Genomic DNA, 26,336 nt, shown 5'->3' with positions numbered 1-26,336 from the left:
AGAACATGAGTGGGGGGAGGGGCAGAGAGAGAGGGTGACACAAAATCTGAAACAGGCTCCGGGCTCTGAGCTGTCAGTGCAGAGGCCGACTTGGGGCTCCAACTCACAAACCGTGAGATCATGACCTGAGCCAAAGTTGGATGCTTAACCAACTGAGGCACCCAGGCATCCCTAAGAATTGCTTTTAAAAGAGTACTTCGAGTAGTTTCCCCCAATTCATAATTTCCCCCTCAGCCATTTGTTTTCTCACATACTTCTACCCAATTTTCTCATACTACAAATTTTCCCTATCCTGAAGGATTCCTTGACTCTACTGTATAGTCAATATCATGTATCAATGAAAGTTAGATATCTCCTTAAATGCCAAATACTAGTGTAAAAAATATATATGTAAATTAATGGTGATCCTGTATTAAAAGAACTGATACGCCAGAAGAGATCTGTAAAAACGAAGGTATTAACAACAGCTGTTTTCTTGATATTAACAGTCGATTATTGAGCATGTTTTTTGACCATAGCTAACTATTGAGTTTGCTATAAGTGTGCCCTATCTTAGTAATATTAGATCGTAGTTCCCCACAGTGATGGCCGCTATTGTTTTTATTCCAATCCCAGAAGAGGTCACAAGGTGTAGAAGAATGGCAGATGATCGGAAAGATGAAGCAAAGGCGCCTCACTGGACCTCAGCTCAACTAACAGAAGCATCTGCACACTCACATCCACCTGAGATTAAGGACCAAGGCGGGGCAGGGGAAGGACTTGTCAGAAGCGCCAATGGATTCCCATACAGGGAGGATGAAGAGGGCGCCTTTGGAGAACATGGGTCACAGAGCACCTATTCAGATACCAAAGAGAATGGCATCAATGGAGAGCTGACCTCAGCTGACAGAGAAACAGCAGGTAACCAAGGGCTCCTCTGTCACCAGTGCTGGCTTTGTGCTTTGAAGTCTGTTTAGTCTGAAACTGAATTAATTTACCATGATGACCTTCTTTCACCAGCACAAGGTCTAAAATTCCAGTCCGTCAGGGAAAATAGACACCAAGAAAAAAGAAAAATCTGGAGGAGGAGCCTAACATTCCCCCAAATTAGTTGTATTCTTAATCTCATCTCCCTATTTAGTTTTACCACTTTAACTTTAATGGACAGATGGCTCAGTGTGTGTGTGCTTTTGCTGGTTAACTCTCAGCCTTTGTAACTCATTGAAAGAAAACTTCACAAATGCTTTGAATGTTGTTGGACCTAAATCTGATTGACTGATTAGAAGTATATGTACATTTTAGGTCAGAAAGCCGTATAGAGCCTATCTCCCAGCCTTTTAAAAAAGAGACAGAGAGATTGGGGCGCCTGGCTTGCTCAGTTGGTGGAACGTGCGATTCTTGATCTTGGGGTTGTGAGTTCAAGGCCCAAGTTGAGTATAGATATTACTTTAAAAAAATAAAATCTTAAAATAAAAAGAGAGAGAGAGAGAGAATAGGGAAGGGAGGGGAGGGAAGGGAAGGAAACACATACATGGGAACCATTTCATACTTCCTCAGAGAGCTTTTTAAGAACTAATATTACAGATGCTTGAAAGAGAACTTAATTTGGCTTACTCCTAAGTACTTCCTTTCAAAGTGCAATTTCTACCAATAGTCCTCTTTACTCTCATTTATAATAGCTTCCTTGATGGCGTAGTCATTATAAAGCATTAACAGCATAGAGAAACACTTGCTTTCACTATATTCTTCACCATTACTTTCCGATTTTTCTGTCATAAGAATTTAATGTGTTTGTACACAATAACTTGCTGGCATGCTACTCCAAAAAGAGTAGGTAAACTATAAGTAATAAGAAAGGTAATGCCTCCTTCAGAGTCATCCCTTGCTTATTCAAAGACCGATTTTCTGCATTCTGTCAGTCAGCAGCACTTATCAACTGTACGCTTTGTTCAAAAAAATACTTAAAATTAATGGGGGTAATATTAAAGGCTTCTCAAATAACTGAAGAGAAATTACATAAGGACATGCTGTAATTTTTTTAATCCACTCATTTGATAAACTACTGTTGAGCATTTTCTATATGCAAGGTATATTAGCTTCTGTGCCAGGGCACTTGCAAGGAGTGGTCTCTGAACTTCACAGAGCAGAGGATGCAGTAGCAGACATGAGGCCTGTGCACACAATTCAAATGCAAAACACAATGTATTGTGTGCCAAATGAGCCGTATAGAAAGGCAAAGTTGAAGAGAGATCATTATTACTTGGGACCAAAGTTCCCAAATTGCGTACAGAAGCATCTTGATGAGTCGCAGCAAACTCAGGGGTGTGGCAGAATATTTTAAATGCTCAAAGGAAACACAGAGATACTCAACATCTGTTAAGCACTACATGACCTCAAGATAGTCCACAGTTGCAACATTCGATTACAGTATAAAATATAAATATAAATATAAAATCCTTTTCAAGATTTATCTTTATGAAGTCAGGTTTTCAGCTGTGATAAGAAGCAAGTACCCTGCAGAAAGTCATGTGGAACAGGAGAAGAGAGTGGCAGTGTCCAATCTAATTTAAGTATTTGAGCAGCTGCACAGTGCTCAACAGACACATATGCCCCATTAGTAAGGAATTGTGGATACAAGAGAAGTAAAAATGTTATTTTTGCCTTTCGTGGCCACAATGAGGATTAAATGAGATAGTAAAGTGTACAAAGTCAATGAATCAAGAAATAGTATCTATTAATTGCCATTAGTATTATTGGTGGTGGTAGTAGTGGTGTAAATATGGACGATAGGGCACTCTTGATCAAGGAATATTTTTCTAAAGTTGAGTATAATACAACTTGAACAGGGCAGGACCTGAGTGTCAGGAGCACTAACTAGGAACATTTTGAAGAAACTGAAGCATGAAGAGACGAGGACATGAGGAGCAAAATTGTTGTGGGGAAAGCAAGAGATCATGTGATAGACCAACATTTTTCTCATCGTCATATCTTGCAACACCTGACATTACACTTCAAGGACTCACTAAATGTGTGTTGAATGAGTGAGTGAATGAATGCAAAAGAAGAAAGAAAGTCCTACTTAAATTAATGGTGAATGAAAACTCTTGAAAGTCTTGCTTTGTCTCTTGGGCTCTCACCAGCTGAATCTTACTGATGATGATAGAGGCTTGAAATATACTAAGGAAAAAAATCCCTGTAGCGTGTTTGGTCAAGGAAGAACCAATATCACTTACTATTTCATTTTTTCAGTGGTCTTAATTAAATATTTAAGAGCATCAGAAAAATCTCTTTGCCAGGTCAGTATGTCCTTGCCAGCTTCTTTGAGAAAATAATATAAATTAAAAAGAGATTAACAGATGTTTCTTTTAATTTATGGGTTCAGGACCATCCAGAGTTAATTTTGAATTCAACTCAACATATATCACACGAATCTTGTGCTGCCTTTGAGAAACTGATTCTGAAAGTTCTATATGTGTGTTCATAGTGAAAAAAAGTTGTAAACAGCCGGTTGTGGGTCACCAGAGTGAAGTGTGCAATCCAAACTATGATGTTTCTTAAGTTAAACTTCCTCCAGAAATAACAGGCCATTTTTAAGTCCATAAAATATCCATATGTAGAAAGCTGTGGGAAAGGAAAAATGTGAGATATTGTCTCATATCTACAGAAGATGTTCTAGTGATAATTCAATGTGCAGTTAGATTTTTCTCCAAACTTTTGCTTAATAAAATAATGCATTTTATTATTGATGGTTTATATATAACTGTTTCACAAAGATCATTCCCAATAAAAAGAAGTGTCCTTAAATCTCAAAGATAGTCTTTAGAAATGCTAACCATTGATAATAGGCATCACTAATGTGAGCTGGGCTTGTATTTCAAGGTGATTAAAGAGGACCAGAGGAGCTATATTCTGGCCTCCTCTTTTATCATTTACATGTAATCTATCACTATATTGCATTTTTTCCCTTACAAAAGATACTTCTCCGGGCACTTTTAACATGACACATTTCCTAGGAACATCAGGTCTTCAGCTACATGTTGTGGTGTCCAAGCCACTACTGGTTGAATCCAGAGATCTTTCTTCTTTCCTTCTTTGCTATAGTCCTCTCTTAATTTTTAGAAACAAATTTTTCCTCAAGGTTGTTTATTTTTATTCATCTCTAAAAACAAGATCCCATAATAAATGAAACCATCACTGCATCACTTTCTTCCTTCCTTTTGTCATCAGGTGGGCTTACTTGAACCAGAGATCTTACCTCATTCTCTCTTACCTATGCTTTTCAATGTTCACCTTCATTTCTGGGCCATAATAACTCTTAATTTTTAGATGTGCAAACCCATAGTCAGCTTATCTTTGATCTTATGTGCTGAGGCTGGGAAAGGGGGAGAAGGGAATTCTAGAAGGCAATAATATTTTAAATTATATATATTTTTTTTACAGATTATTCTTCTAGATCTTGGCTCTTTTCTTACAATTGAAAGCTAATCCATAGAAAAGTAGATAGATTTACTTGCTTATTGTATCATAACTTTTAATTACTTTAAGGATTATTCCTGTATTCACTAAAGTAACCTTTTTAGAAGCCATGACATAAAAGTCCCCCCCACCCCCCACCCCACAAAAGGAGAAACCATTGAGAATCTAGTCATTTAGGAAAGCTGCTATTATAATGAAACTAAAACCATCATTTTTTTAAATTTATTTTTTTATTGAAATATAGTTGACACATAAAGTTACTTTAGTTTCAGGTATACAACATAGTGATTCAACTTCTCTACACATTATGATACACTCCCCACAAATATAGCTGCCATCTGTCACCATACAACACTATTACAGTACCACTGACTGTATTCCCTATGCTGTACCTTTTAGCCCCATGACCTACTCATTCCATAACTGGAAGCCTGTACCTTCCTCTCCACGCTCATCTTGCCCTGCCCCCTCACCCCATTCCTTCTGGCAACTATCGGTTAATTCTCTTTATTTAGGAGTCTCTTTCTGCTTTTTGTTTGTTTTAAAACAGTCATTTTAAATCATCTTCCAAAGCATGAATCATAAAAGGCTTGTAATAAACCTTTCCTCTCTTTTCTGTCTCATCTTTATTGAAGAAAGCAAGAGGACTGCATTTGGTACCCCTAGAGTTCCAATCCTGACTGAAAATTAGTAGCCGCATCTTTTTTTATTTAGAAAAAAAATTTTTTTGTTAAGTTTATTTATTTATTTATTTATTTATTTATTTATTTATTTATTGAGAGAGAGAGAGAGAGAGAGAGAGAGCAAGCAAGCGAGTATGAGCAGGGGAGGGGCAGAGAGAGAGAGGGAGAGAGAGAGAACCTCAGGCAGGCTCCACACCATCAATACAGAGCCCAATGTGGGGCTTGAACCCACAAACCATGAGATCATGACCTGAGCCGAAACCAAAAGTCAGATGCTTAACTGACTGAGCCACTCAGGCGCCCCTAAGAGCCGTATCTTTAAGTTTCTTATCTCTCTTATCATATTAGCATTCATATCAAGATCACTGGAAGAGACAGGTAAGACCACCTTTCAGTCCTCCTCTTTACTGGTGTAGTCACCCATCTGAGATCCCATGACCACAGCCAGACTGCAGGTCTCCAGCTGCATAGACCTGTGCGCTTCCCACACCCCACTCTGCCAGATTCAGAGCAGCACGGCCAGCTGCAGCTGTTACCAATTATAGCCTTCTTCTATTACAGAACGGCCACATCCCTGTACCTTTCAGCATGACAGAAAATCCTAACTTTAGTCTTGATTTTAGCATGAATGGAGCAAGAAAGGGGGCAATTCTCAGAAGTTTATAGATGCCACAACATTGAAGTATTTAAAATCATGCTTTTGTGGAGCACCTGGGTAGTTCAGTCTGTTAAGCATCCGACTCTTGATTTTAGCTCAGGTCATGAACTCATCGTTTGTGAGTTCGAGCCCTGCATGGGGCTTTGCTCTGGCAGTGCAGAGCCCGCTTGGGATTCTCTCTCTCTCAAAACAAATAAATAAACGTAAAAAAAAAAAAATCATGCTTTCATGATTTTGACTCTCCTAAGGTGCAATGCTTTCAACACAAGTAAGAAAGACCAGTCAGGGGGTAAAGGCCTTTGTGATCATCAAAAGTCGGTATCAGCCATCTCTTGGAGTAAATTTAAAGATTAAAGGACATTTCTCCAGTTACCCCCATTCCAGTTCTCCAGAGCTGCTTTGTTTTCCCAACATCCTGGGGATCCTATTCAGGTCTCCTTCCTGCTGCAGCCGTGAGATCTGTAAAAGCTGTTCCAGGTGACACACTATTGCTTTTTCAGAGCTTACCAATGGAGCTGTGCCTTTGAAAGCCTTGACCTGCACTTTAACCTCCCCAAAGCTTAGACAGCCAGGTGATCAACAGACTGAGATACGCAAGTTTATTGTTGCTGGAATTAGAAGCTGAGGCTTAAAAATACATAAAGGAGGAAAAGTTTGTCATCATTCACATGCAAAAAGTTGAATATACCTTTAAGCTTCTCTTTCCCTTTTTCATCTTAGGAAATGTGAACCTGCCTTTTTCTTACCTCTCTCATTTTTCCTGCCTCCATTCCTAGATTTGAGACTTACTGGCAGGAGTCACCATCCCATTTAAAATATGGCATATTGTATATGATATTTTATTAATGTACGCAGGGCCAAAAAAAGTACAGAACCATGTCTCTCGTGAGACGACTAAAGCCATCTGCACCACCCCACAAGGCAAGTAAACACGCTGGCCTAACAATACAAGAGGTTGCAGATTTTCCTTGTTGCCACGGCAACCACTCATTGCTCTAGCTGCCATTTCCCTGAGCTGCGCAGAGAGAGGAGTGTGCAGAGCACAGTTATTTAGCATTCAAGGCTGGATCTGCAGAAAAGCACCAGGGCCTCACTGCGAAGCGTCTGGGCCTGGAGGCACCGATAGATGAGTACACAAAATGGGGATCTCGTCCGTGGTTTCCTTTGAATGGTTAGGCATCTGGGGCTGGAAAGAGTAAGAAAGACAGGATTGATTGAAAAAAAAAAGAAAGGCAATTCCACAAGGTTTGTATTTGTCATGTTTGCTTTGTCCTTATGTGGTCTCTATACCATTTGAGGCAGATTTGGGCATTAACTTCAATCATAAAATGTGGCTTGTCTTGTTGGTAAATAGAAGGGTCTGAACCTGATGGAGAGCTTGCTTACATGGACGTTGTAACAATGAACTGTATCTCCTACTCTTGGTAAGATATGAGCTTGTATATAGATATGAGCTTGTATATAGATATTGATAGCTAGAGCTTAAAATGTTTGCACAAAGTGGAGGAAAAGACAGGCACCAGATAACGTTGTTTACTTAAATGCGCAGTTAGGGGTGGTTCTTCCTGTAAAAATTGACTTCACATCTCTCTTTGCTCTTCAGCGGAAGTCTTAAAGTAGAATGAGATTGTCTTAAGTCAGTAATTCTGAATCAAAATATAAGGAAACATGATTTCTCTAGACTTATTTTAATTAAACCCAGTGATGTAACAAATTAAAATATGATTTTGTTCCTTGGAATTTTAATTGCCTACAAACATTTCCAGTTGTGAGGAGCAAGGCTCTAACACAATATAATAAGATATTTGAAAACTAATATTAATTTGCATACACATTTACTCCCATGTATATTCTTCCACAAAATGCCTCCCATGCACTTGGTGAAAATTAGTCCCATTTCTTTACATCTTGTTTTATACTAAATGTCAGAACCACAATCCCAATCACTAAAAAAAAATATTGTTTATCATTCTCTTTGGGCACTGACACTGAAAAATTATTTTGTTGAATTTGAATCTTAATGACTGCAACAGATTTGAGCTAAGAAAAATTAAGACCTACTTGTAAAATTATTCTGTCTGGCTTTTTTTTTTAATGTAAATATAATTTAATTATCACTGTGTTTTCTTACTTGACCCTCTCCCCTGATCCTGTATTTTCCAAGACATTATCACATTTCCTCCTCTCTAATTTGCTATCATGTTTTGTCATCATATTTTTTAAGGTATTTTTGAGGTTTTTAAAATCTCCACTTAGGGAAGAATTCTACATGCCCCATAAAATCCATTTGCAGTGAGCAGATGAAAATAATCAGTCATGGAAGCAAGTCTTCCTGGATTTGTTTTTGGACAATGTAAGCCTTTGTTTTTTGATTAGCCTTATGCATAGCCTTTATCTGTCTCTTGTTCCATTTCTTTTTTTTTTTTTAAGTTTATTTATTTACTTTGATGGGGGAGGGGCAGAGAGAGGGAGAGATAAAGAATCCCAAGCAGGCTGCATGCTGTTAGTGCAAAGCCTGATGCAGGGTTTGAACTCATGGACCATAAGATAATGACCTAAGCTGAAATCAAGAGTCAGATGCTCAACTGACTGTCTCTTGTTCTATTACTAAGAATTCTGTCCTCACAGGGGGCGCCTGAGTGGCTCAGTTGGTTAAACACCCAACTTCGCCTCAGGTCATTATCTCACAGTTTGTGGGTTCGAGCCCCGCTTCAGGCTCTGTGCTACAGCTCAGAGCGTGGAGCCTGCTTCACATTCTGTGTCTCCCTCTCTCTCTGCTCCTCCCCCACTTGTGTTCTCTCTCTCTCTCTCAAAAATAAATAAACATTAAAAAAAAAAAAAGAATTCTCTCCTCACAAAAAAAAAGAGAACAACTTTAATAGTAATTTGCAACAAATAAATTCCTCTGATATCTTGAGAATATATTAATCATTGATCAACAATGTATTTTTTAAGTGTAACATATATAAATTAACTATATTGCTTGTATGTGCCTGAGAAAAATATCTGTCCCTATTACCAAATACCACCTCAAGGGCTGGCTCTGGTTTTGATGTTACTGTTGCTAAGCGGTTAGTAGACCAGGGAGTATCTCACGGTCATCGGTCATCGCTCCTCCTGTCCTTCCTCCCCTTGCGACTCTTTCTGCTTCAGGGTACCAAGCCTTTTCCTCTCATTCCCTCACACTTCACTGCTCCTTAGCACATTACATAAAGCACGTGCTTTGACTGTCAGGGGAGTCTGGAAATTCATTTCAGGAGCAGATGAACAGAACAACTGGTGCTGCCTTGCAGATCTGATAGTGAAAGCATGATCTGACTTGGCATCGTGAGTCCTGAGGGGAAAAGGACACTGAGCCGCTTGCTGCCTGCTCACGGTGCGGCTCATCTCACAGAATGAGTCACCATTCGGCAACACTCATAGAAAATACAATTCAAAACCCAGCCAAACTGATGACATATGTCTTAGGCTCTCATTGCAACTTTTAATAAATATGCAAATGCTAGGTGGTTATTAGAACACAGAAATGAGAACAAAATGTCTGTTTGTACAACTTATTTCGAAAGTTCAAACCTTAAGACGTTAGGCAAAATGACTAATAACAGAGGAATCAAGATTCAGAGAAAAATCATCTTTAATAGTATGATTCAGCTTCAGCAGCCTGAAAGCTAGATTCAAGATTTTCTGTCCAAATTTTTTATTTGGAAAGACAGATCGAGACAGTGTTGGGATATGAGCATCTCTGATTCTTCCATAAGTGACTCCAGCATGAAGGGTCAACTCCCCTAAGTGAACTAACAACCTTCTCTTTTGCAAAACAAGTTACATTTGCCCAACTAATCGGTGGTTTTATTCGTGTTCTGCATTGAACCAGTGATGGCAAAATGTTTTGAAAAGGTGCATATCCCACAGGAGAGGTTTTCAGAGTCCACGGTCCAAGATCCAGAACTGATGTTGATTTTATTCTTTCCAAGGAATCTCTTCTTCTGAACACCTGCATGTAACATGTTCGTATCTTGCTAATAGCACTCATCATATGGATCATGTTACTGGGCTTCTTACCTGTTTTAATATGCAGCCCTAGGTTGTTAGTGTTTCGAGGTAGAAGCTGTGCTTCATTCATCATTTCACGTCCCTTTCGGTACGTGATGCAATGATTGTTTCCTATAGTAAGTACTAATAAATATTTTTGAATTGATATAAAGAAGAGAAAGAGTTCATATCCATGCTAGGTTTTGAGATCAGGAATCTCATAAGCAAAACAGGGCTCCAAAAATCATTTCACGGTATGAGCAACGCACTTGAGAGAATGATTGTATTGAGAGAAATGCTGGATATAAAGAAGCAAAAGGAGAAACTGAGAGAGGAAGCTAGAATCAAAGTGAGGACTATCGAACTGTTGGCTGGAACAGAAAGGAATTAAGTAGGAACTCAGAAATACTGTAGTGAAAAGAAAGTCAAGAAAGGATATAGCGGAAGATGGCATGGTCTAAAAATGAGAGTGTAAGTTTGGAGTAAAGAAAATATACCTTTGACTTAATTAAGGTAGCAGTATGACACCTGATTAGAAATATTTTCTTGATTGTAAAAATTAATGAACTGGAAAGAGTATGGAAACTCAGGGTAAATGACCTAAGAGACATCTATAGCAGCTAAGAAACACATGGACAGTGAATAAATTCTCATGCTCATTCCTGCAAAATTGAGCCCGATATAACAGTTGGCTCCACTTGAAAGGCACTGAAATATCCTGCAAACAGCTTTACAGTTCTTATCCCTGTTGATCCTCTGGTGTAATGTGTAAGGATCGCCTCACTGTTCTAGGTCAGGAGCTCATATTAGTTTCATTTCTGACAAATGGACAATCTGAATCTTAAAGCAAATGAATATTCTAAGTCATAGATTTAATTATCCTTCTTTAAAGGAATATACCAGTTTTGTCTTGGAGAGATGAATCTTATTTTTGAAGGTCAGCCTGAATAAAAGTATCACCAATGTCCTTTTTCTCTCTACCTCATCTTTGAGTCTGTAAAATGATTTGCAAAGATAAGTTCTTCGGTAATAAACAGCATTTCTCTACTGAATAACAGGGATATTTATTTGTTAACTTTAGGAAAAATGTTTGATTTCAATTGGATATGCTTCTCTAGTTTCATTATTTTAAAAAATGATAAGAGTTTTTTGTAACCCATTTTTTTTCCTTTTTGGTATATTAAAATGAAAGATGCTCCCATTTGTGTTTTCTGATTCTAATCATTAAGTATTTTAGTATTTATAAGACTGTTTTTCTTCTCCATAAGAGAAAATCATCATCATCATTTACTATTGCTTTTATAAGCAGTTTTAAAAATGAAATTTTTAGATACTTTTTGCATTTTGCATGTTGCTATCCTTTATCTTAAAGCCTATGTACATTTTCTTTCTTAAAAAATTGTTTATTGTTTTTCCTCATCAGCTTAGAAACTAGAGATTTGTGCCTAAAGCATTGGAAAGATTGGAATAAATCTGCTTTACTCAAAGTTTTACCAGAACAAAAATGCTAACCTAGGGAAAACTGCTTTTTTTCCCAAAAAAAAAAAAAAAAAAAAAAAAAAAAAGCTTGACCTAGGTGACAAAGCATGGAAGATATTCCTCCAGATCAGTTCTCACCCAGTTCTTAAAAGTCTTGATTTCAATCAGAAAACAAAGAACTGAGTTTGAAGCATATACAGATTGTACTCTCCTAAAAAGTCACATTTTAGGAGGGGAAGTTCATGTATTTGGGGTAATAATGATCCCTGTGATCCCTGTCCTCATGACATATCTGCCATCCAGCCTATGAAAATTATAGTGCTTGAAATGCCCTGTGGACCACACCGAACTTAACACATGATCTGAATGAAGCATTAAAAATACTGCTCAAGATGGGGTGCCTGGGTGGCTCAGTCGGTTAAGCATCTGACTTCAACTCATGTTATGATCTCATGGTTCATGGGTTCGAGCCCCACGTAGGGCTCTGTACTGACATCTCGGAGCCTGGAGCCCGCTTCAGAATCTGTGTTTCCCTGTTTCTCTGCCTCTCCCCCACTCACGTTCTCTCTCTCTCTCTCTTTCTCTCTCTCTCTCTCTTTCTCTCTCTCTCTCTCTTTCTCTCTCTCTTTCTCTCTCTCAAAAATAAATAAACATTAAAATAAATTTTTTTAAATACTCTCAAGAACTTGGATGTTTTGGTGACACAGATTTCCTTTCTAGTTGGATTTCATTGTTTAAGGTGGAGTAAATTGAAGCTACCCTCACTGATAATTTAATATCTTAGGACTGGATTCACCAGATGAGATTGAATTTGTTTTTTGGGTTTTTTTTTTTTTTAGTGTGAAAAATTATAAACTTCCCAAATTATGTTTAACTTTTTAAAGTAAATTTTTAAAGTGATGAGCATTTCTTCAATTCTAATTGGAAATGCTTGAGTCTCCTGTGCCCCAAATAATGCTGAGTTTCACCTCTGCCTTATGCTCTGTGATGCAATTGGATATGAAAAAACTATATAAATACAAAGTATTTTTCTTCACCTGGTCTGTAGAGAAGTGAAAATTACCACATATGCTTTTTAGAAAATATTTTGGAAAATCTGTTTGATTAAAATATTGAGGTGGTTCTTTTATTTTGTCCTATAAAATTTTAAGTATGATGCTTTAATTCATATGGTTGCATTAAGACCATACTTCTCTTCCTATAGCTTTTGATTACCTTTTTCCTATCAGACCACGTTATTCATGCCTCTGCATTTCATGTTGCATGTCAGAATTAGCCAAAAAACAAAAAAAAAGAGCAGAAATAACAAAGTTCCCTGATTTCATGAAAGTTTTTCCTTTTATAGCAAACTTTTCTTCAGGAAAACAAAACCCCAAAATAAGCCCAAATAAAACATTATTGAGGGGTAGAGGATATCTCTAAAAGTTGGGAAGAAAGTCTTGGTAAACTTTCAAGGGAAATAGAAATGAACCAGAAATATTTTCAGGCTTCTTCTTAGAACCAGGAATTGGGCAACTTGTTTGTGATCTACCGTGTACAAAATAACAAAATTATAATTTAATTTTGAAAAAATAAAAGCTACAAGTCCAGATATACAAATTTTTCTTACATCTCAGGAAGAAAATAATATACCTTTTCATGTTTTTTATAGTAAATTGGATTTTACTGCCATGAAATGAAATGAAGGTTTATGAAATCTGATTTACCTTAGCATGAAGTAACCCCATCTATCCCTTCCATGGGATTGTGGTTTTCATGCCAAATGAAACTCTCTGTTTTTAAACATAGTACAGCTTATAGTTACGGTAGCATCTGCCTACCTGGGGCCTGCCCTAAGCAAAATTATGAAGAAAATAAAACTTACCTTGAACACCTTTGGCTTTGGTTCCTGAATCTCCATTTCTTCGTTTTCTTCAGATTGTCTGTATGCATCTGAAGCTACCTCATGTGGTCAGGATCCCCCCCTCAACCCCATGCAAATCCCTTGCTTGATGTCAGCCTACCCACCTAGATAACATCTGGTCCTTACTTTTTTTTTTTTTTTTCAATTCTGCCACTCCATCAAAATCAATCTATTTTTCTCTTTCTGCTGGGCTTCTACAATAGAACAACCAGAACTGTTACCATAATCAGTTACAGCTTTATGCTTTCTAGATGTTGTTTACGTTCTGATATAAAGCTTCAATGTCTTTGGCTGATTGAAGCATGATATAGATGGCACCCACAATTTGCAAGTATTTCTAGAAGTATACTTTGTAACAATGATACCAATACACAGAGAAGAGATAGAGATTGACATGGTAAATAACACTGAAGCAAAATCATCAATGTAAAATTTTATTTCAACAGATCTCTAAGAGGTATTTTCTAAAGTAGAATGTGTATGTTATTTGCAAATTTCTGAAGAAAACTTTGAAGTTACTATTGTTCTTGTTTGTTATACATAATGAAACTTTTGAATCTGTGGATGGAGAGAAATTCATTTAATAACATTTTTTTTTTAATTTTTTTTAACGTTTATTTATTTTTGAGACAGAGAGAGACAGAGCATGAACGGGGGAGGGTCACAGAGAGAGGGAGACACAGAATCTGAAACAGGCTCTAGGCTCTGAGCGGTCAGCACAGAGCCCGACGTGGGGCTCGAACCCACCGACCGTGAGATCATGACCTGAGCCGAAGTCGGACGCTTAACCGACCAAGCCACCCAGGCGCCCCCATTTAATAACATTTTCTATGGGATGCATTAATCAATCCAGAATACAAAAGTAGTCATCTTTATTCTAGAATAATTCTTGTCATGAAGAAATTAAAAATTCTATTGAAGTCTTTCCTCTTTCCTATCATAATGTGACCAAATTACAAATATAACTTTGGACTTGACACTTATTTTCTTACTTAAAGGATCTTGCAAAGTCTCTTGATTTTGTTACTTAGAGGTCCTAGAAAAAAGTCTTTAGGGGCGCCTGGGTGGCTCAGTTGGTTAAGTGTCCGACTTCAGCTCAGGTCACGATCTCACGGACCGTGAGTTCCAGCCCCGAGTCGGGCTCTGGGCTGATGGCTTAGAGCCTGGAGCCTACTTCCGGTTCTGTGTCTCCCCCTCTCTCTGCCCCTCCCCCATTCATGCTCTGTCCCTCTCTGTCTCAAAAATAAATAAACGTTAAAAAAAATTAAAAAAAGAAAAAAGTCTTTAACTATTATTAATTTTACTTGTTTGGAACTTTTCCAGAGAATGTGCCACACTTATCTTGTGTTGTGGCTGAGCTTTTATTTAACAAAAATTATTAATGAATAATAGAGGGATAGCTCAAAACTCTATCTTCTTATTTTTCTTTTTGTTTTATTTTCATGGCATTTTAGTTTTCAGAATTTCATAATGTAATTAATTCTATTGTACCTTTGCCCACAGATTATTGAATTACGGTTCTCTGGTATATGTATATTCATTTATAATTTGAAATTTATAAAGAATTACCGTATACACTTATTAGTGACTTGAAATCTGCCAAGTGGTTTTAGGGCTTGTGTAAAGAGAATATTTGTGGATGATATTTTATATAGCTATAATGGCAAAAATAAAACAGGCAGTTATAGAAGATGGAGAATCACTTAAAACATTCATAGTTCATGAGAGACTTGATAAGAAGAAAGCACATAAGGTTGATGTATATGCTGCTATTTGCACATTCATTCTTAGAAACATGGTGGGACTGGAGGCTTAAGCAAACTATAATTACATAAAAACCATGTTGGTCTCTCTATGTGCTGATTGTACCCTACGATGTGTTGTGAACAAAGTGATTTTCCTATCACACAGTTCCTAAATTCCATATGCTTCTAGGTCACAAGGCCTCCGAAGGCCTTACATACAAAGCATGTAAGTTATACTATGATGGGGATGAGATAGAAGCAGTGAACAAAAGGTGATTTCTGCCATTTTATCATAACAAACACTTTCTCCTAGAAGAAATAACTAAGTTTATAGAAGTAACTAGTAAAAACTATTCCTGGTATATAGACAACTTACATTTCGAAAGTTTACTCCAATGACTTTTTTTGGAACCTGGAATACTTTTCCATTTTTCCATCATATCCTCTGTCTGAAGCATTCCTAAGTTTTGAAACTATAGGAACATAGGGGTACCTGGGTGCTCAGTCGGTTGAGCGTCTGACTTTGGCTCAGGTCATGATCTCACGGTTTGTGACTTCGAGCCCCATGTCGGTCTCTGTGCTGACAGCTCAGAGCCTGGAGCCTGCTTCAGATTCTGTGTCTCCCTCTCTCTCTATGTGCCTTCCCCACTCACACTCTGTCTCTCGCGCACGCACTCTCAAAAATAAACATTTAAAAAAATTTTTTGAAACTTTAGGAACATTGATTCACCCAAATCCTAGCCTCACTCTAGGTGGTCAAAGTCTTTGAGGTACCCAAGTACAAGTGGAACTTTAAAAACATGGAGATACTTTTATGTATATGAGTGCTGGCGCACGCGCGCGCACACACACACACACACACACACACACACACACTACTGCATTTCTACACAAACGTTTAAATTTTGTTTATCCCACAGTTACTCTAAGTGTGAATTTATTTAAGGGCTCTTAGTTTTATTGATATTTCATCTTCCCATTAATGTTATTAATGATGTCTCATTGGACTTAATGCAGAAATGTTATTAATGTTATTAATAATGTCTCAAGACTTAATTTACCTCAAATGCATTTCTCCCCCATAAACTAAATTGATCTTTGTTTTAATCAGTAAGTCTTTAGAAGAAACCTTTCGAAGAAAGGTATGCAAAGACCTACAGCTGCAACATTGGCAAGGGTGACCCTTTAAGATCAGAGTCTGACTAAGGAAGGATATGCCAGTGCTGGCCTCTTTAATTAATGCTGAGGTGCCAAGGAAACAAACAAACAAAAACCAACAATCTGCTCTTTTAATTTCCTTCTTCACCAGTTGATTGCAGGAAATAGTTTCAGAGGAACCATTTGCTCTCCAAATTAAGCAAGGAACTTTTCTTCTTTCCCTGTTTTTATGAATTTATCAAGGGTATTTGTCTAGCACAGTGCTTCCAACTACACAGTGCTTTCCTTGTTGACTAGCTTCCATCAGCAGCAGCAATTAGCACCCGTTTCCTAGGCAACCATTCTGTACCCTACTGAGAAAAACCTTTCCTTGTCAGGAGCATTCTGTCTAAAATTGTTTTGTTTTCCTTCTTTCACAAGTGTACGGTAGGCTTACTTGTCATTTCTTTTAACACGGCATTATTATGTCCATTATTCTTAAAAGCAGAAACATTTACTGGCTTTTATATTCCATATGGTTGAGTTTATTGTTAGTGTCTCTTACTTCTCCCTTAACAACCTGAAAGAAATCAACAAAAATATGTTCTCAAGCATATGCCAACTTGTTTTGGATTTTTTGTCCACAGTCTAATTGGTGAGCCTTTGCATGTTCAAGTAATCACAGCTGGTCCTGATGAAAACTCAAAGAGTACACGTTCAAAATCAAACTTCTGTGTCTACCAACAATGTCGTGTTGCTCAGAGGCAAGTTGAAGTTTCCGGGACCACTGAGAAAGTTTTAACTCCATTGCTTTTGTTATGAATCAGCCAAGCAATATCAATAGATTAACATAACAAAATAACTAAACTAGAAATATGTGCCAAAAAACAGGGCCTTGGGACTGTGTTAAAAATTTGACGTGATAAAATACCAGAGGAACATAGCAACGGTATAGCATGAATCAGCACTTGGAATAAGCCAGAAGGTTATAACAGCTATACATGCTGAATAGTATTGCATACTACTGAATGATACTATAGGTAGAGTAAAATTTAGTTTATCATTTTAGTTTAATGGCAGGCACCTGACATATTGTGTGTTAGGCAGTGGTTCAGCATTTAGGCAAGGAGGTGCTCATGGGGGAAAATGACAGAATTATCTCTGTATGTGGCAAAAACTTTCGTATCTTTATATATTGTCAAATGATGATTATAGACTTCTATGACCGCAAGACAGCAAGAGTGATTAAACCAGTGATACAGAATTTAAATGAGCAACTGATATATATATCATTGCATTTAATTGCCACAACACACCAAAAGGTGAACACCAGTTTAATTCCCACTTTACAGATGGGGAATCTGAAGGTTAGAGAGATTGTCACTCACTTGCAGCTAGTAAGAGATACAGGCAGAATTTTCTGACACCACAATCTACTACTCTAAAATATTTGAACTACACCAATATAATTCAAAGTGTTGTCTAAATGGGACCGTAAGTTACCTTTATCCATTATTTTGCCAGTTTTCCCATCGAGAAAATGTATTATTGTGTGGATTCAATATGTTGATGAGAAATAAAAGTGCCTGGGGTAGCAACTTATAAATTTGTATCACAATATGATGTTTATTCATTATTTAGGTGAAATATAAGTAGCTTAGCATGATATCTTTTGAGGATTATCAGGTAGGTTTCTGTAGACGCAAGCATGTCTTAATTAGTGTCTTATCCCTATTTGCCTCCTATATGTATTTCTACCAGTTTATTTCCCCAATACCAACAAAAAATATTCTTTCTTTCCAGAATTCATTTTATCTACCAAGGGCTTCCTTGATAGTGTTTTTTGAATACTGGCCCCATCTCCATTGCCCAGAATAAGTTTTTAGGACAGACTTCACTTTTTACTTAAAGGTGTTTATCTATATAGTGATGATCTGTTATCACCCATGGCTCTGTCACCTGGGTTGTATCTTTAAATCTCTTATTTTGTATCAGCCTATCATTTTAATAGACAAATGTGTTTTAAATAAGTTGATTTTAATGTTTTCCTTCAAACTGATTTAGGGTCGCATTACTTACCAAATTAGATCCCAGTTGTCATTCATTTTATTTAGATATGATATGACTTAGAACCATGTCATGAAATATTTTTGTAGGGGCGCCTGGGTGGCGCAGTCGGTTAAGCGTCCGACTTCAGCCAGGTCACGATCTCGCGGCCCGTGAGTTCGAGCCCCGCATCGGGCTCTGGGCTGATGGCTCAGAGCCTGGAGCCTGTTTCTGATTCTGTGTCTCCCTCTCTCTCTGCCCCTCCCCCGTTCATGCTCTGTCTCTCTCTGTCCCAAAAATAAATAAACGTTGAAAAAAAAAAATTTAAAAAAAAAAGAAATATTTTTGTAATACTTACAGAAACTGTCTCACTAACTGTAATGACACTATTAAAAAATCATAATATTCAAATACTGGTTCTCACTTCAATGCAAAAACTACCATTAGTTATTTACATTGAGAACATGACATTAACAAGAGTGAAAATAAAATACAAATTATATACACTCCTTAACTAAGGCAATTTTTAACATAAACTAAAAAATATCCACTACCAGAAAACTTTAGATGTTCAAAAGAAAGATAACTGAGTCCCTAATAATTTCTGCTTATGCTAAGAAGTATAACGTTTTCAGCTGTGAAGATCAATGTTACCTTTCAGTTATGTATAATAATTTCCCAGTTTATGTGTAATCTAGATTCATCTTTAATCTTATGAACAACTAAGTCCTATTTATAGTTTTATACATATAATGTGTCAAAGAAAAAATAACCAAAAAATAGAGTATAAAGTAGGATAGGGAATAAAGAAGTAGAAAAAATAAACAATGAAAAATTAAAATGTAGCTCTTACCTGAAAAAAGATTTTTTCATGTTGCTAATAGTTCTCAGGAGAAGACAGGGGTTATCAGGCCTCTTGGAGTGCTGTCCAGAAGATGGTCCTAAATTGGGACGCTAGCAGAAATCTAGAGCAGGTCATAGCCCAGGACCTCTGCAGCCAGGAAAATGGCTATAAAGCCAGAAAATAAATAACAAAGAAAGTTTTTACTTCCCTCTAGCTTTGTCTAGGAAAGTCAAAGCAAAACCAAAAAACACTGTCCCTGAAATTAACATGTATGATTGCAGATTAACTCTATTATCTGATGTTCATAATAGTAATAGGCTAGTTGGTCTGGACCTTTAGTTGCTCTTCCTTTGAAGCAGAAATACCATAAGACCCAGAAGAATGTATGACTGGGGGAAATAAAGACAACTTGGTGAAGAACTCCTTGGAAGTCTCAAGTTCCTTGATGTTCCAGGCCTGTTCTATAATTATGCAATTGAGTCTGCACAGCAACTTGTGAGACAAGTGCTATTAGTATTTCCATTTCATGGATGAGGGATTGAAACCCAATTAGTCCGAGTAAATTTCATATTTTTTAAATTTTTTTATTGTGTTTCTCTTTTTTTTAAGAGAGAGAGAAAATGTGAGGTGGGTAGGGGCAGAGAGAGACAGAGACACAGAATCTGAAGCAGACTCCAGGCTCCAAGCTGTCAGCACAGAGCCTGACGTGGGGCTCGATCTAATGAACCACAAGATCATGACCTGAGCTGAAGTTGGACACTTAACCGACTGACCCACCCAGGCACTCCATTCCAAGTAAATTTCTTAGTATGAAATAACTAGAAAGTAGCAATGTTAGGGTTTGTGCCCACATTTCTCAGAATTAAAGTCCATGTGACTTCCTTTAATCTACAATATAAAAGGGAATGATCTCCCAGATAGAAAGATTTGTTGGATAGATGGATGGTTTGATGGATGGATAAGTGGATAGAGTCATTTAATAGATATTTGTAGAATGAATGAGTAAATTATATATAGATACAGATTATAGATATAGATAGATATATAGATACATCATACACACATCATAACTCTTATATTTTTATCTTTGTAGGTCTGATTTTGTGACTCTCTTCTTTGTCTTCTGTGTTTGTTTGGCATGTTTACCGTTAATTTTCTCTGAACTTTCCTCAAACCTTGAGTGAATTTTCTTCTGTCCCAGGAGCCAGGCTTTAAGGGTAAAACTCACCCGGAGATCTGCTGATTAGGTTTCTGTTGGGAAAAGGCCATCTGTCCTTGGGGGGAGGAAGCTACCTCCCTGCACTGACAGCAGCCCTTGCTTAGAGGAAGATTTTAAAGTGACTGGACCAATTGAAACCCTCAGGATAATCCTATGCTCATGTTTTATTGCACTGGGAAAATAATATGAGACAATGTGATATTTCCTGTTTGAAAAGTTTTAGCAATATTACGCTTTCAAAAAAAATGAAGATAATATGTCATTATATTGGCTCCCACACAGCCTGTTTGCTTATTCTAAAATAGCATTTCTTAAAGTCAGTTAAGTTCTTTTAAGGAAAAATAGATAATTAATTCTCCCACGACTGAGTTAAATTATTTTCTTACACATTTTGCTTAAATATATACAAATGTAAAATTACCTTATTCATAAGCTCTTATTCAACTGTGAAACTCAAACACATTTATAAGTCAATTTTATCTGAAACAACAAAGCCAACAAAATTCAAATGTTCCACTACTTATTATGTAAAATAAACTATTGCTTTACTGAAACTAAACTATTGCTCACAAGAAATGGGGTAATGGGTGATAACAGTGCATTTTTATTTAGGTTGGGCATGTCCACACTAACTGGAGAAAAGTAATGATCCTATTTTTCCTTTCCTTGTCTCTAGAATATTTTGAAAGTCTGTTGTATAGTGTACCATGATGTTATTTGGCCTACATCTTCTGTGAATGCATTTTTTATTGTAGAGTGTTCACGCACCCCTGTTCTCTTCTCATTAGCCCACAACAGGTAAACTAATTGTCTATGGTGTCACAATTATTCTAAATGCAATTCCAAACAAAAAAGACAAATAATGTGGCATTGCTCAGTTATAATTTGTTCACACAAACCAATAGATACTTTTTATTATTTTTATTGGATTATTTTTCCAAATTAAGAAATTTTATTCATGTTAAGTGTTTGCAGACTCTGGAAAATTCATCAGTAGTTATACAAGAATCTGGAATGCTCATTTAAGAAATACTGTTTCGAAATACATCAAAACTTAAACAAGGACTCAGTAAATAATTAATTTGGGGAGGTTTAAGTTAGTAAATATAATAACGAGCATGGATTATTACTAAGCTTGTGTAAATAGCATGAACAAAACCTTTCATGTTAACTTTTCATACTTTCAAAAAACTTTGTTAGGCATCCAGTCTGAGTAAACATCAATGAGAGGAGCTTCAAGGACTGCAACAGTGATAAAGAGAAAGTCCTTGACTTGGGAAACTCTACAAAGCGAGGGAGATAAGGCATGTGTACCAGCACAATTCTATGCAAGATGTACTAAGTGCCATAGGAGATACTATACTGGTGTAAATGCCACCAGGGTATGCAGGAATGATCCATAAGATACATGGGTTTCATATATGTCCCAGTTTCCTCTGTGTTTGCCCCACCTCTCCATTACACTGAATTTCCTATGAAACACTGAGGTTCTAGAAGTACTGAAAATCATTTTATTGATTTTAAATGTCTGAATTTTATTGAAAATGATTATATGGAAGTGAGGTAAGTTATCTATTACACTATTCAACTTTATCTACAAGAGATATAGGTAGGCAGGTAGATGGCTAATAGAGAGGACAGATAGATGGATACATACGTGCATACATACATAGATGTGCAGATACATAGTTATTGCTCAGTTGTGGTCAATTACTTGTTTCATAGTCTCAGAATACATTCAGGAATAGCAGTTTTGTACTTTAGGTAGAGGAGCAGGTCTGAGAGTGAATGTTACCTTAGTTCATACCTTTAGAAGAATTTATGTATTTCCACTGGGCATTCTCACATGACTGTTAGGGAAGTTTATGGTTATTTTCTCATTATTCCTTCTGCTGTTTTTCTGCTTGAGACAAAGAACAGCATAATAGTCAGGGAATCTGGGTTCTAATTTCAGTTTGCCTCCATTGACTGTGTGAACTTGAGCAAATCTCATAACCATGCCTAGCCTATATTTCCTCATCTACAAAATGAGAGAATATAGATACAATCTACTCTTCAAGCCCTTTTAGCTCTACAGCTGTGGTGCTGTGAATTAAATTGCATAGGATAAAACCACCTTACAAGAATGAGCTGTATCTTATTAGTTTGAAATCATAATTATTCTTTACATTTTTTGCAATATTAAGAGAAGATCCTTCTTAGTTTAAGCTAAATTGAGAGTATAAAATGTGTCGTGTAAAAAAAATGTTTTATGAAAAGTACTGAGTACATAAATATATGAGACAAATTTGCTGGAGCCTTGTTTAGAAATTAAAACTTTTTCAGAAATAATTTTAAGTAGTCTGTCAGTACTTGCTCTTTGAAAACTTAAAGTTTGAATGAGGTCTCCAGCTTCCTAAAATTGTATTTCAAGCATAAAAGAAATATTACATCACATTTAGTTTAGTTATAGTACCTGAGGCATTTTACAAGATCCCAATTATTTGAAAGTGGGTTTTCTAAGTATGATATTTATAGTGAGAATGTCTAATTCTCTGGCCTGTTAGTCGTCTGTTTCCTCATCTGAAACATAGAAGTAACAATAGTAAATCATTCATTGAAATAATGAGGGCAAACACTTTAGCAGAGTGCTTGGCACATAGCACCGTATTTTTAAAAAGCTGCTTCTATTCCTGTGACTGCTACCCGGTCTAGATAAGGGTGTTTCTACAGTGCATCAAGACTGTATGTAGGCTATAGTGTCAAGTGGCTATTTAAAAATCAGGAAGTTAGATATGTGATGGCAAATATACTCAATAAGGTGATCTAGCTTTTAAAATTCAGATAAATCCTATGCAAGTGGATTGCTCACCCCAAAAGCTGGGTTTCAAGCACTATACTCTGTCATCCTGGGTGGGGTAAGGAAGGCTTTCCAGAGAAGGCTAAATCTAAATGAACCAGGAAAAAATAGGATTCCCACTGCCCTCTATCAACCTGCTTGTAAATGTGCAAATTCTGATCATAGAAAAGTCAAAGTAAGGATTTATTCTGAAAGCTAACATAACCAGAACAAATCCCACTGCCCCACCCTCCTTGTGTAGTACAACTTGTTTCTGTAAGGGCGGTACATGGGATTATTTGCTACTTCTTTCATTTTTAGTTGATGATATACAGAACGTTGTTTCTTGAATATTTATCTGACTTGGTTATATAAAATTAGCACTGGGATATGCTCCAGAAGGTCCCACTTGAGCCCAAAACCTAGCTATCTGGCATTTTACAAACCGGTTATTTTAATGATGAACCCCCCCTTAACCCCATCTTGTTGAGTGAAACTATTGTCCTGACGAGGTGAGTATATATCATATGGCCTTAAAAATCTTTAAAACTTCTGCTGTCTCAAAAAGTAGTAGCTCTTTAGAAAGAGACCATCTGATATATCGTTTCCATGTGTTTCATTCAAATTTTATCTTCCCAGGATTTTCTTAATCAGCATTGTTTATACTTATCCTGAATAATGCTGTTTGATCACAAATTCACATTTTGAGGCCTCATTTTTAGGTTTTAAATCATGGTATTTCTGCAAATCAGCATAGAAACTATTGCAAAGAAAGTTTTCTGGAAAACCACAAAACATTTTATATTAAGCCCAAGATGAATCTTCTCTTCTCTGAATTTGTGTTACTTGGTACAAAAACTTTGTTTCTGTTTGCATGAACAGCTTTTAAAAACAAATTGCCATCCAAATTAATTATTTTTTTTTATTCTGTGTTCATTTTGCATAGCTCCCAGAATGCCAAACCCTTTTTTTCTCTTTATTCTTTTTTCTTTTTTTGATTACAATATATGTATTTGTGTTTTATCTACAATTTAATAAATTCTATCGTACTTATTTTGGGGGGGGATAGAAAATAAAATCTTAATCAACCATATTGTTTCCTTACTTTTCCCCTTTGCTGCCTGTTTTGGACGTCTCATTACTTTCTTTTCTTTCGTTACTGTGTATTACAGAGGAGGTGTCTGCAAGGATCGTTCAAGTAGTCACGGCTGAGGCTGTAGCAGTCCTGAAAGGTGAACAAGAGAAAGAAGCTGAACATAAAGTCCAGCCTGCAGCTCTGCCTTTAGGTAAATGGGAAAGAACCCTCGGTCAGGGGCTATGCCTGCTGTGCCCTGATCACAGGACCAAGTCTTCATGTTCAAAGGAAGGCCCTACTTCATACTTCATCCTTACATATAACATTCATCAAACACCTCTGTTAGGAGGCGCTGGCACCTGTTTTCACTTTCTCCCCAGGCTCATTTGTGGTATTTGGACAGTCTTTAGGGTAATAAGCTTATAGTTAGACTTTGCCCCTAAATCGTTTTTAAGTTTTCATTTCTAGACCACTGGAGATACTTACTATAAAAATAAAGCCAATGCATATTGATGTCACGACACCCACTTGTATAGAAAATGTGTTAAAACTTTAATTAGAAATGATTATTTCCCTTTATGGATTTTGGCAAATGATTGTCTAGTCTTATTTCAGTCTCCCTGAACCAGCTATAGAAAACCTACAGTCAGGGCTTTGTTAGAATCATGAGTGACTTTGTATCCCAGTATGGTCTTCACTTGGGTCATCTAAGGGCACTAGATAGCATTGCTCTCTCCCTTGGTCACAAGTCAGATGCCCTCCAGAGCCAAACAAGTAATGTAATGGTGTTTGCCAAAGAAAACACTCTCAGCCAAAGGCTTGCTGACTCTTCTCTAAATAGATGGCAGATAGATAGATAGATAGATAGATAGATAGATAGATAGATAGATACAAGAGAGATAGATAAATGATAGATACATGGTAGGTAGGTAGGTAGATAGATAGATAGATGTAGGTGTATATACACACAAAGACACAAAAAAGAAAACTCTTAGGTTCAACATATGTCTATTTCACAGGTACATATAACTAATCCACAGAAAGGTATAATTTTAAAGCCTAAAAAATAGTACATATCCAACGCATGTCTCATGTACCCTTAATATTTGATTTTCTGGTCAGTACCCCTTTAAGCAATTTGAGCAACTCAAAAAATTAAGCAATTAAAATTCTGCTCTCCCAGAATAATCAATACTCATTATTTGTAGTAGAATGTTCTTTGATTATAAAGGTTTATTTTTCTCTTAAAACAGGAGGGAAAGTATATTACTCAAAGCATTGACCTTCTGCTTGTGGTTCACTTCTATTCCTTAAAGAGAAGACCCCCACCCATTTTTTTAAAATTTGAAACTTGAGGGGAGCCTGGGTGGCTGAGTCGGTTAAGTGTCCAACTTCAGCTCAGGTCATGATCTCACGGTTCATGAGTTCGAGCCCTGCGTCAGGCTCTGTGCTGACAGCTTAGAGCCTGGAGCCTGCTTCAGATTCTGTGTCTCCCTGTCTCTTGGCCCCTCCCCTACTTGCGCTCTGTCTCAAACAAACATTTAAAAATTAATTAATTAATTAATTAATTAAAATAAAAATCGAAACCAGAAAATGTGTTATATAGAAACCTATGGGTCAAGGGGTTAAGAAGTTGCCTGTGACCCCAAAGCTCCAACTAGTAACTGATTTAGGAGAGGGGAAAACAGATGCTCTTTAAGATAGATTTTCCTGCTGGCCTTGATGATAAACATTTCCTTTTGCAATTTCTCACCTTCATAGGAGTAGTCATAAAGAAGGCAAGAGTCTTGAAAAGAAGTAGAGTTAACTGTGGTGTTAACATCTTTCAGAACCTTTCTGTTTGGCTCTCTATGTATAATGCCCAGGCCAGAAGATTACTCAGCTCCCACTAGTGCATGGTTTCCGTCTGAAGGTTGCCTCAGGCTCTGATAGCTTCATTTTTTCTTTTCTGAGAATACATAACAGAAGATGCATTTTGACATTAGACTCAGTGGACAAAATGTTGTTTAAAAAAATACATCACCTATAATACTGTGAATGACGAAGGTTACATATGTTTCCAGATCAAAAATTTAAACAATATAGAGTTCTAATTTTTTTTCAGTCAGCCAAACTAAATCCAAACTACAGTGCTTGCCTGTGCGTTTGAATACAGTAGATTAGGGCCAGAATAAAATATTATATTAATCAAACAAGCAGACACAAATTAATGGGATTAATGATAGAACTTTAGCAGGCATCA

General features: G+C 36.8%; 1 protein-coding gene across 22 annotated transcripts in view; it reads left to right on the top strand.

Moving 5' to 3' along the window:
• The first annotated feature begins 638 nt into the window (after positions 1-638).
• Positions 639-26,336, top strand: part of MAP2 (microtubule associated protein 2) — a 73,677-nt gene continuing 47,979 nt past the window's right edge. For all 22 annotated transcript variants that reach the window (XM_047084397.1, XM_047084389.1, XM_047084386.1 and 19 more), the window contains exons 1-2: positions 639-900; positions 24,192-24,305. In XM_047084397.1, the coding sequence (XP_046940353.1) occupies positions 639-900; positions 24,192-24,305 (376 nt within the window). The remainder of the gene's footprint in view (positions 901-24,191; positions 24,306-26,336) is intronic.

Source organism: Lynx rufus, unplaced genomic scaffold (genome assembly GCF_022079265.1).
Source record: "Lynx rufus isolate CCGP_SWC_20201006 ecotype Redwood Valley unplaced genomic scaffold, mLynRuf1.p SCAF_2, whole genome shotgun sequence".
In the NCBI taxonomy this organism is placed as follows: domain Eukaryota; kingdom Metazoa; phylum Chordata; class Mammalia; order Carnivora; family Felidae; genus Lynx; species Lynx rufus.
Note: the sequence above shows the minus strand (reverse complement) of the source record. Positions and strands in the feature narration are given on the sequence as shown.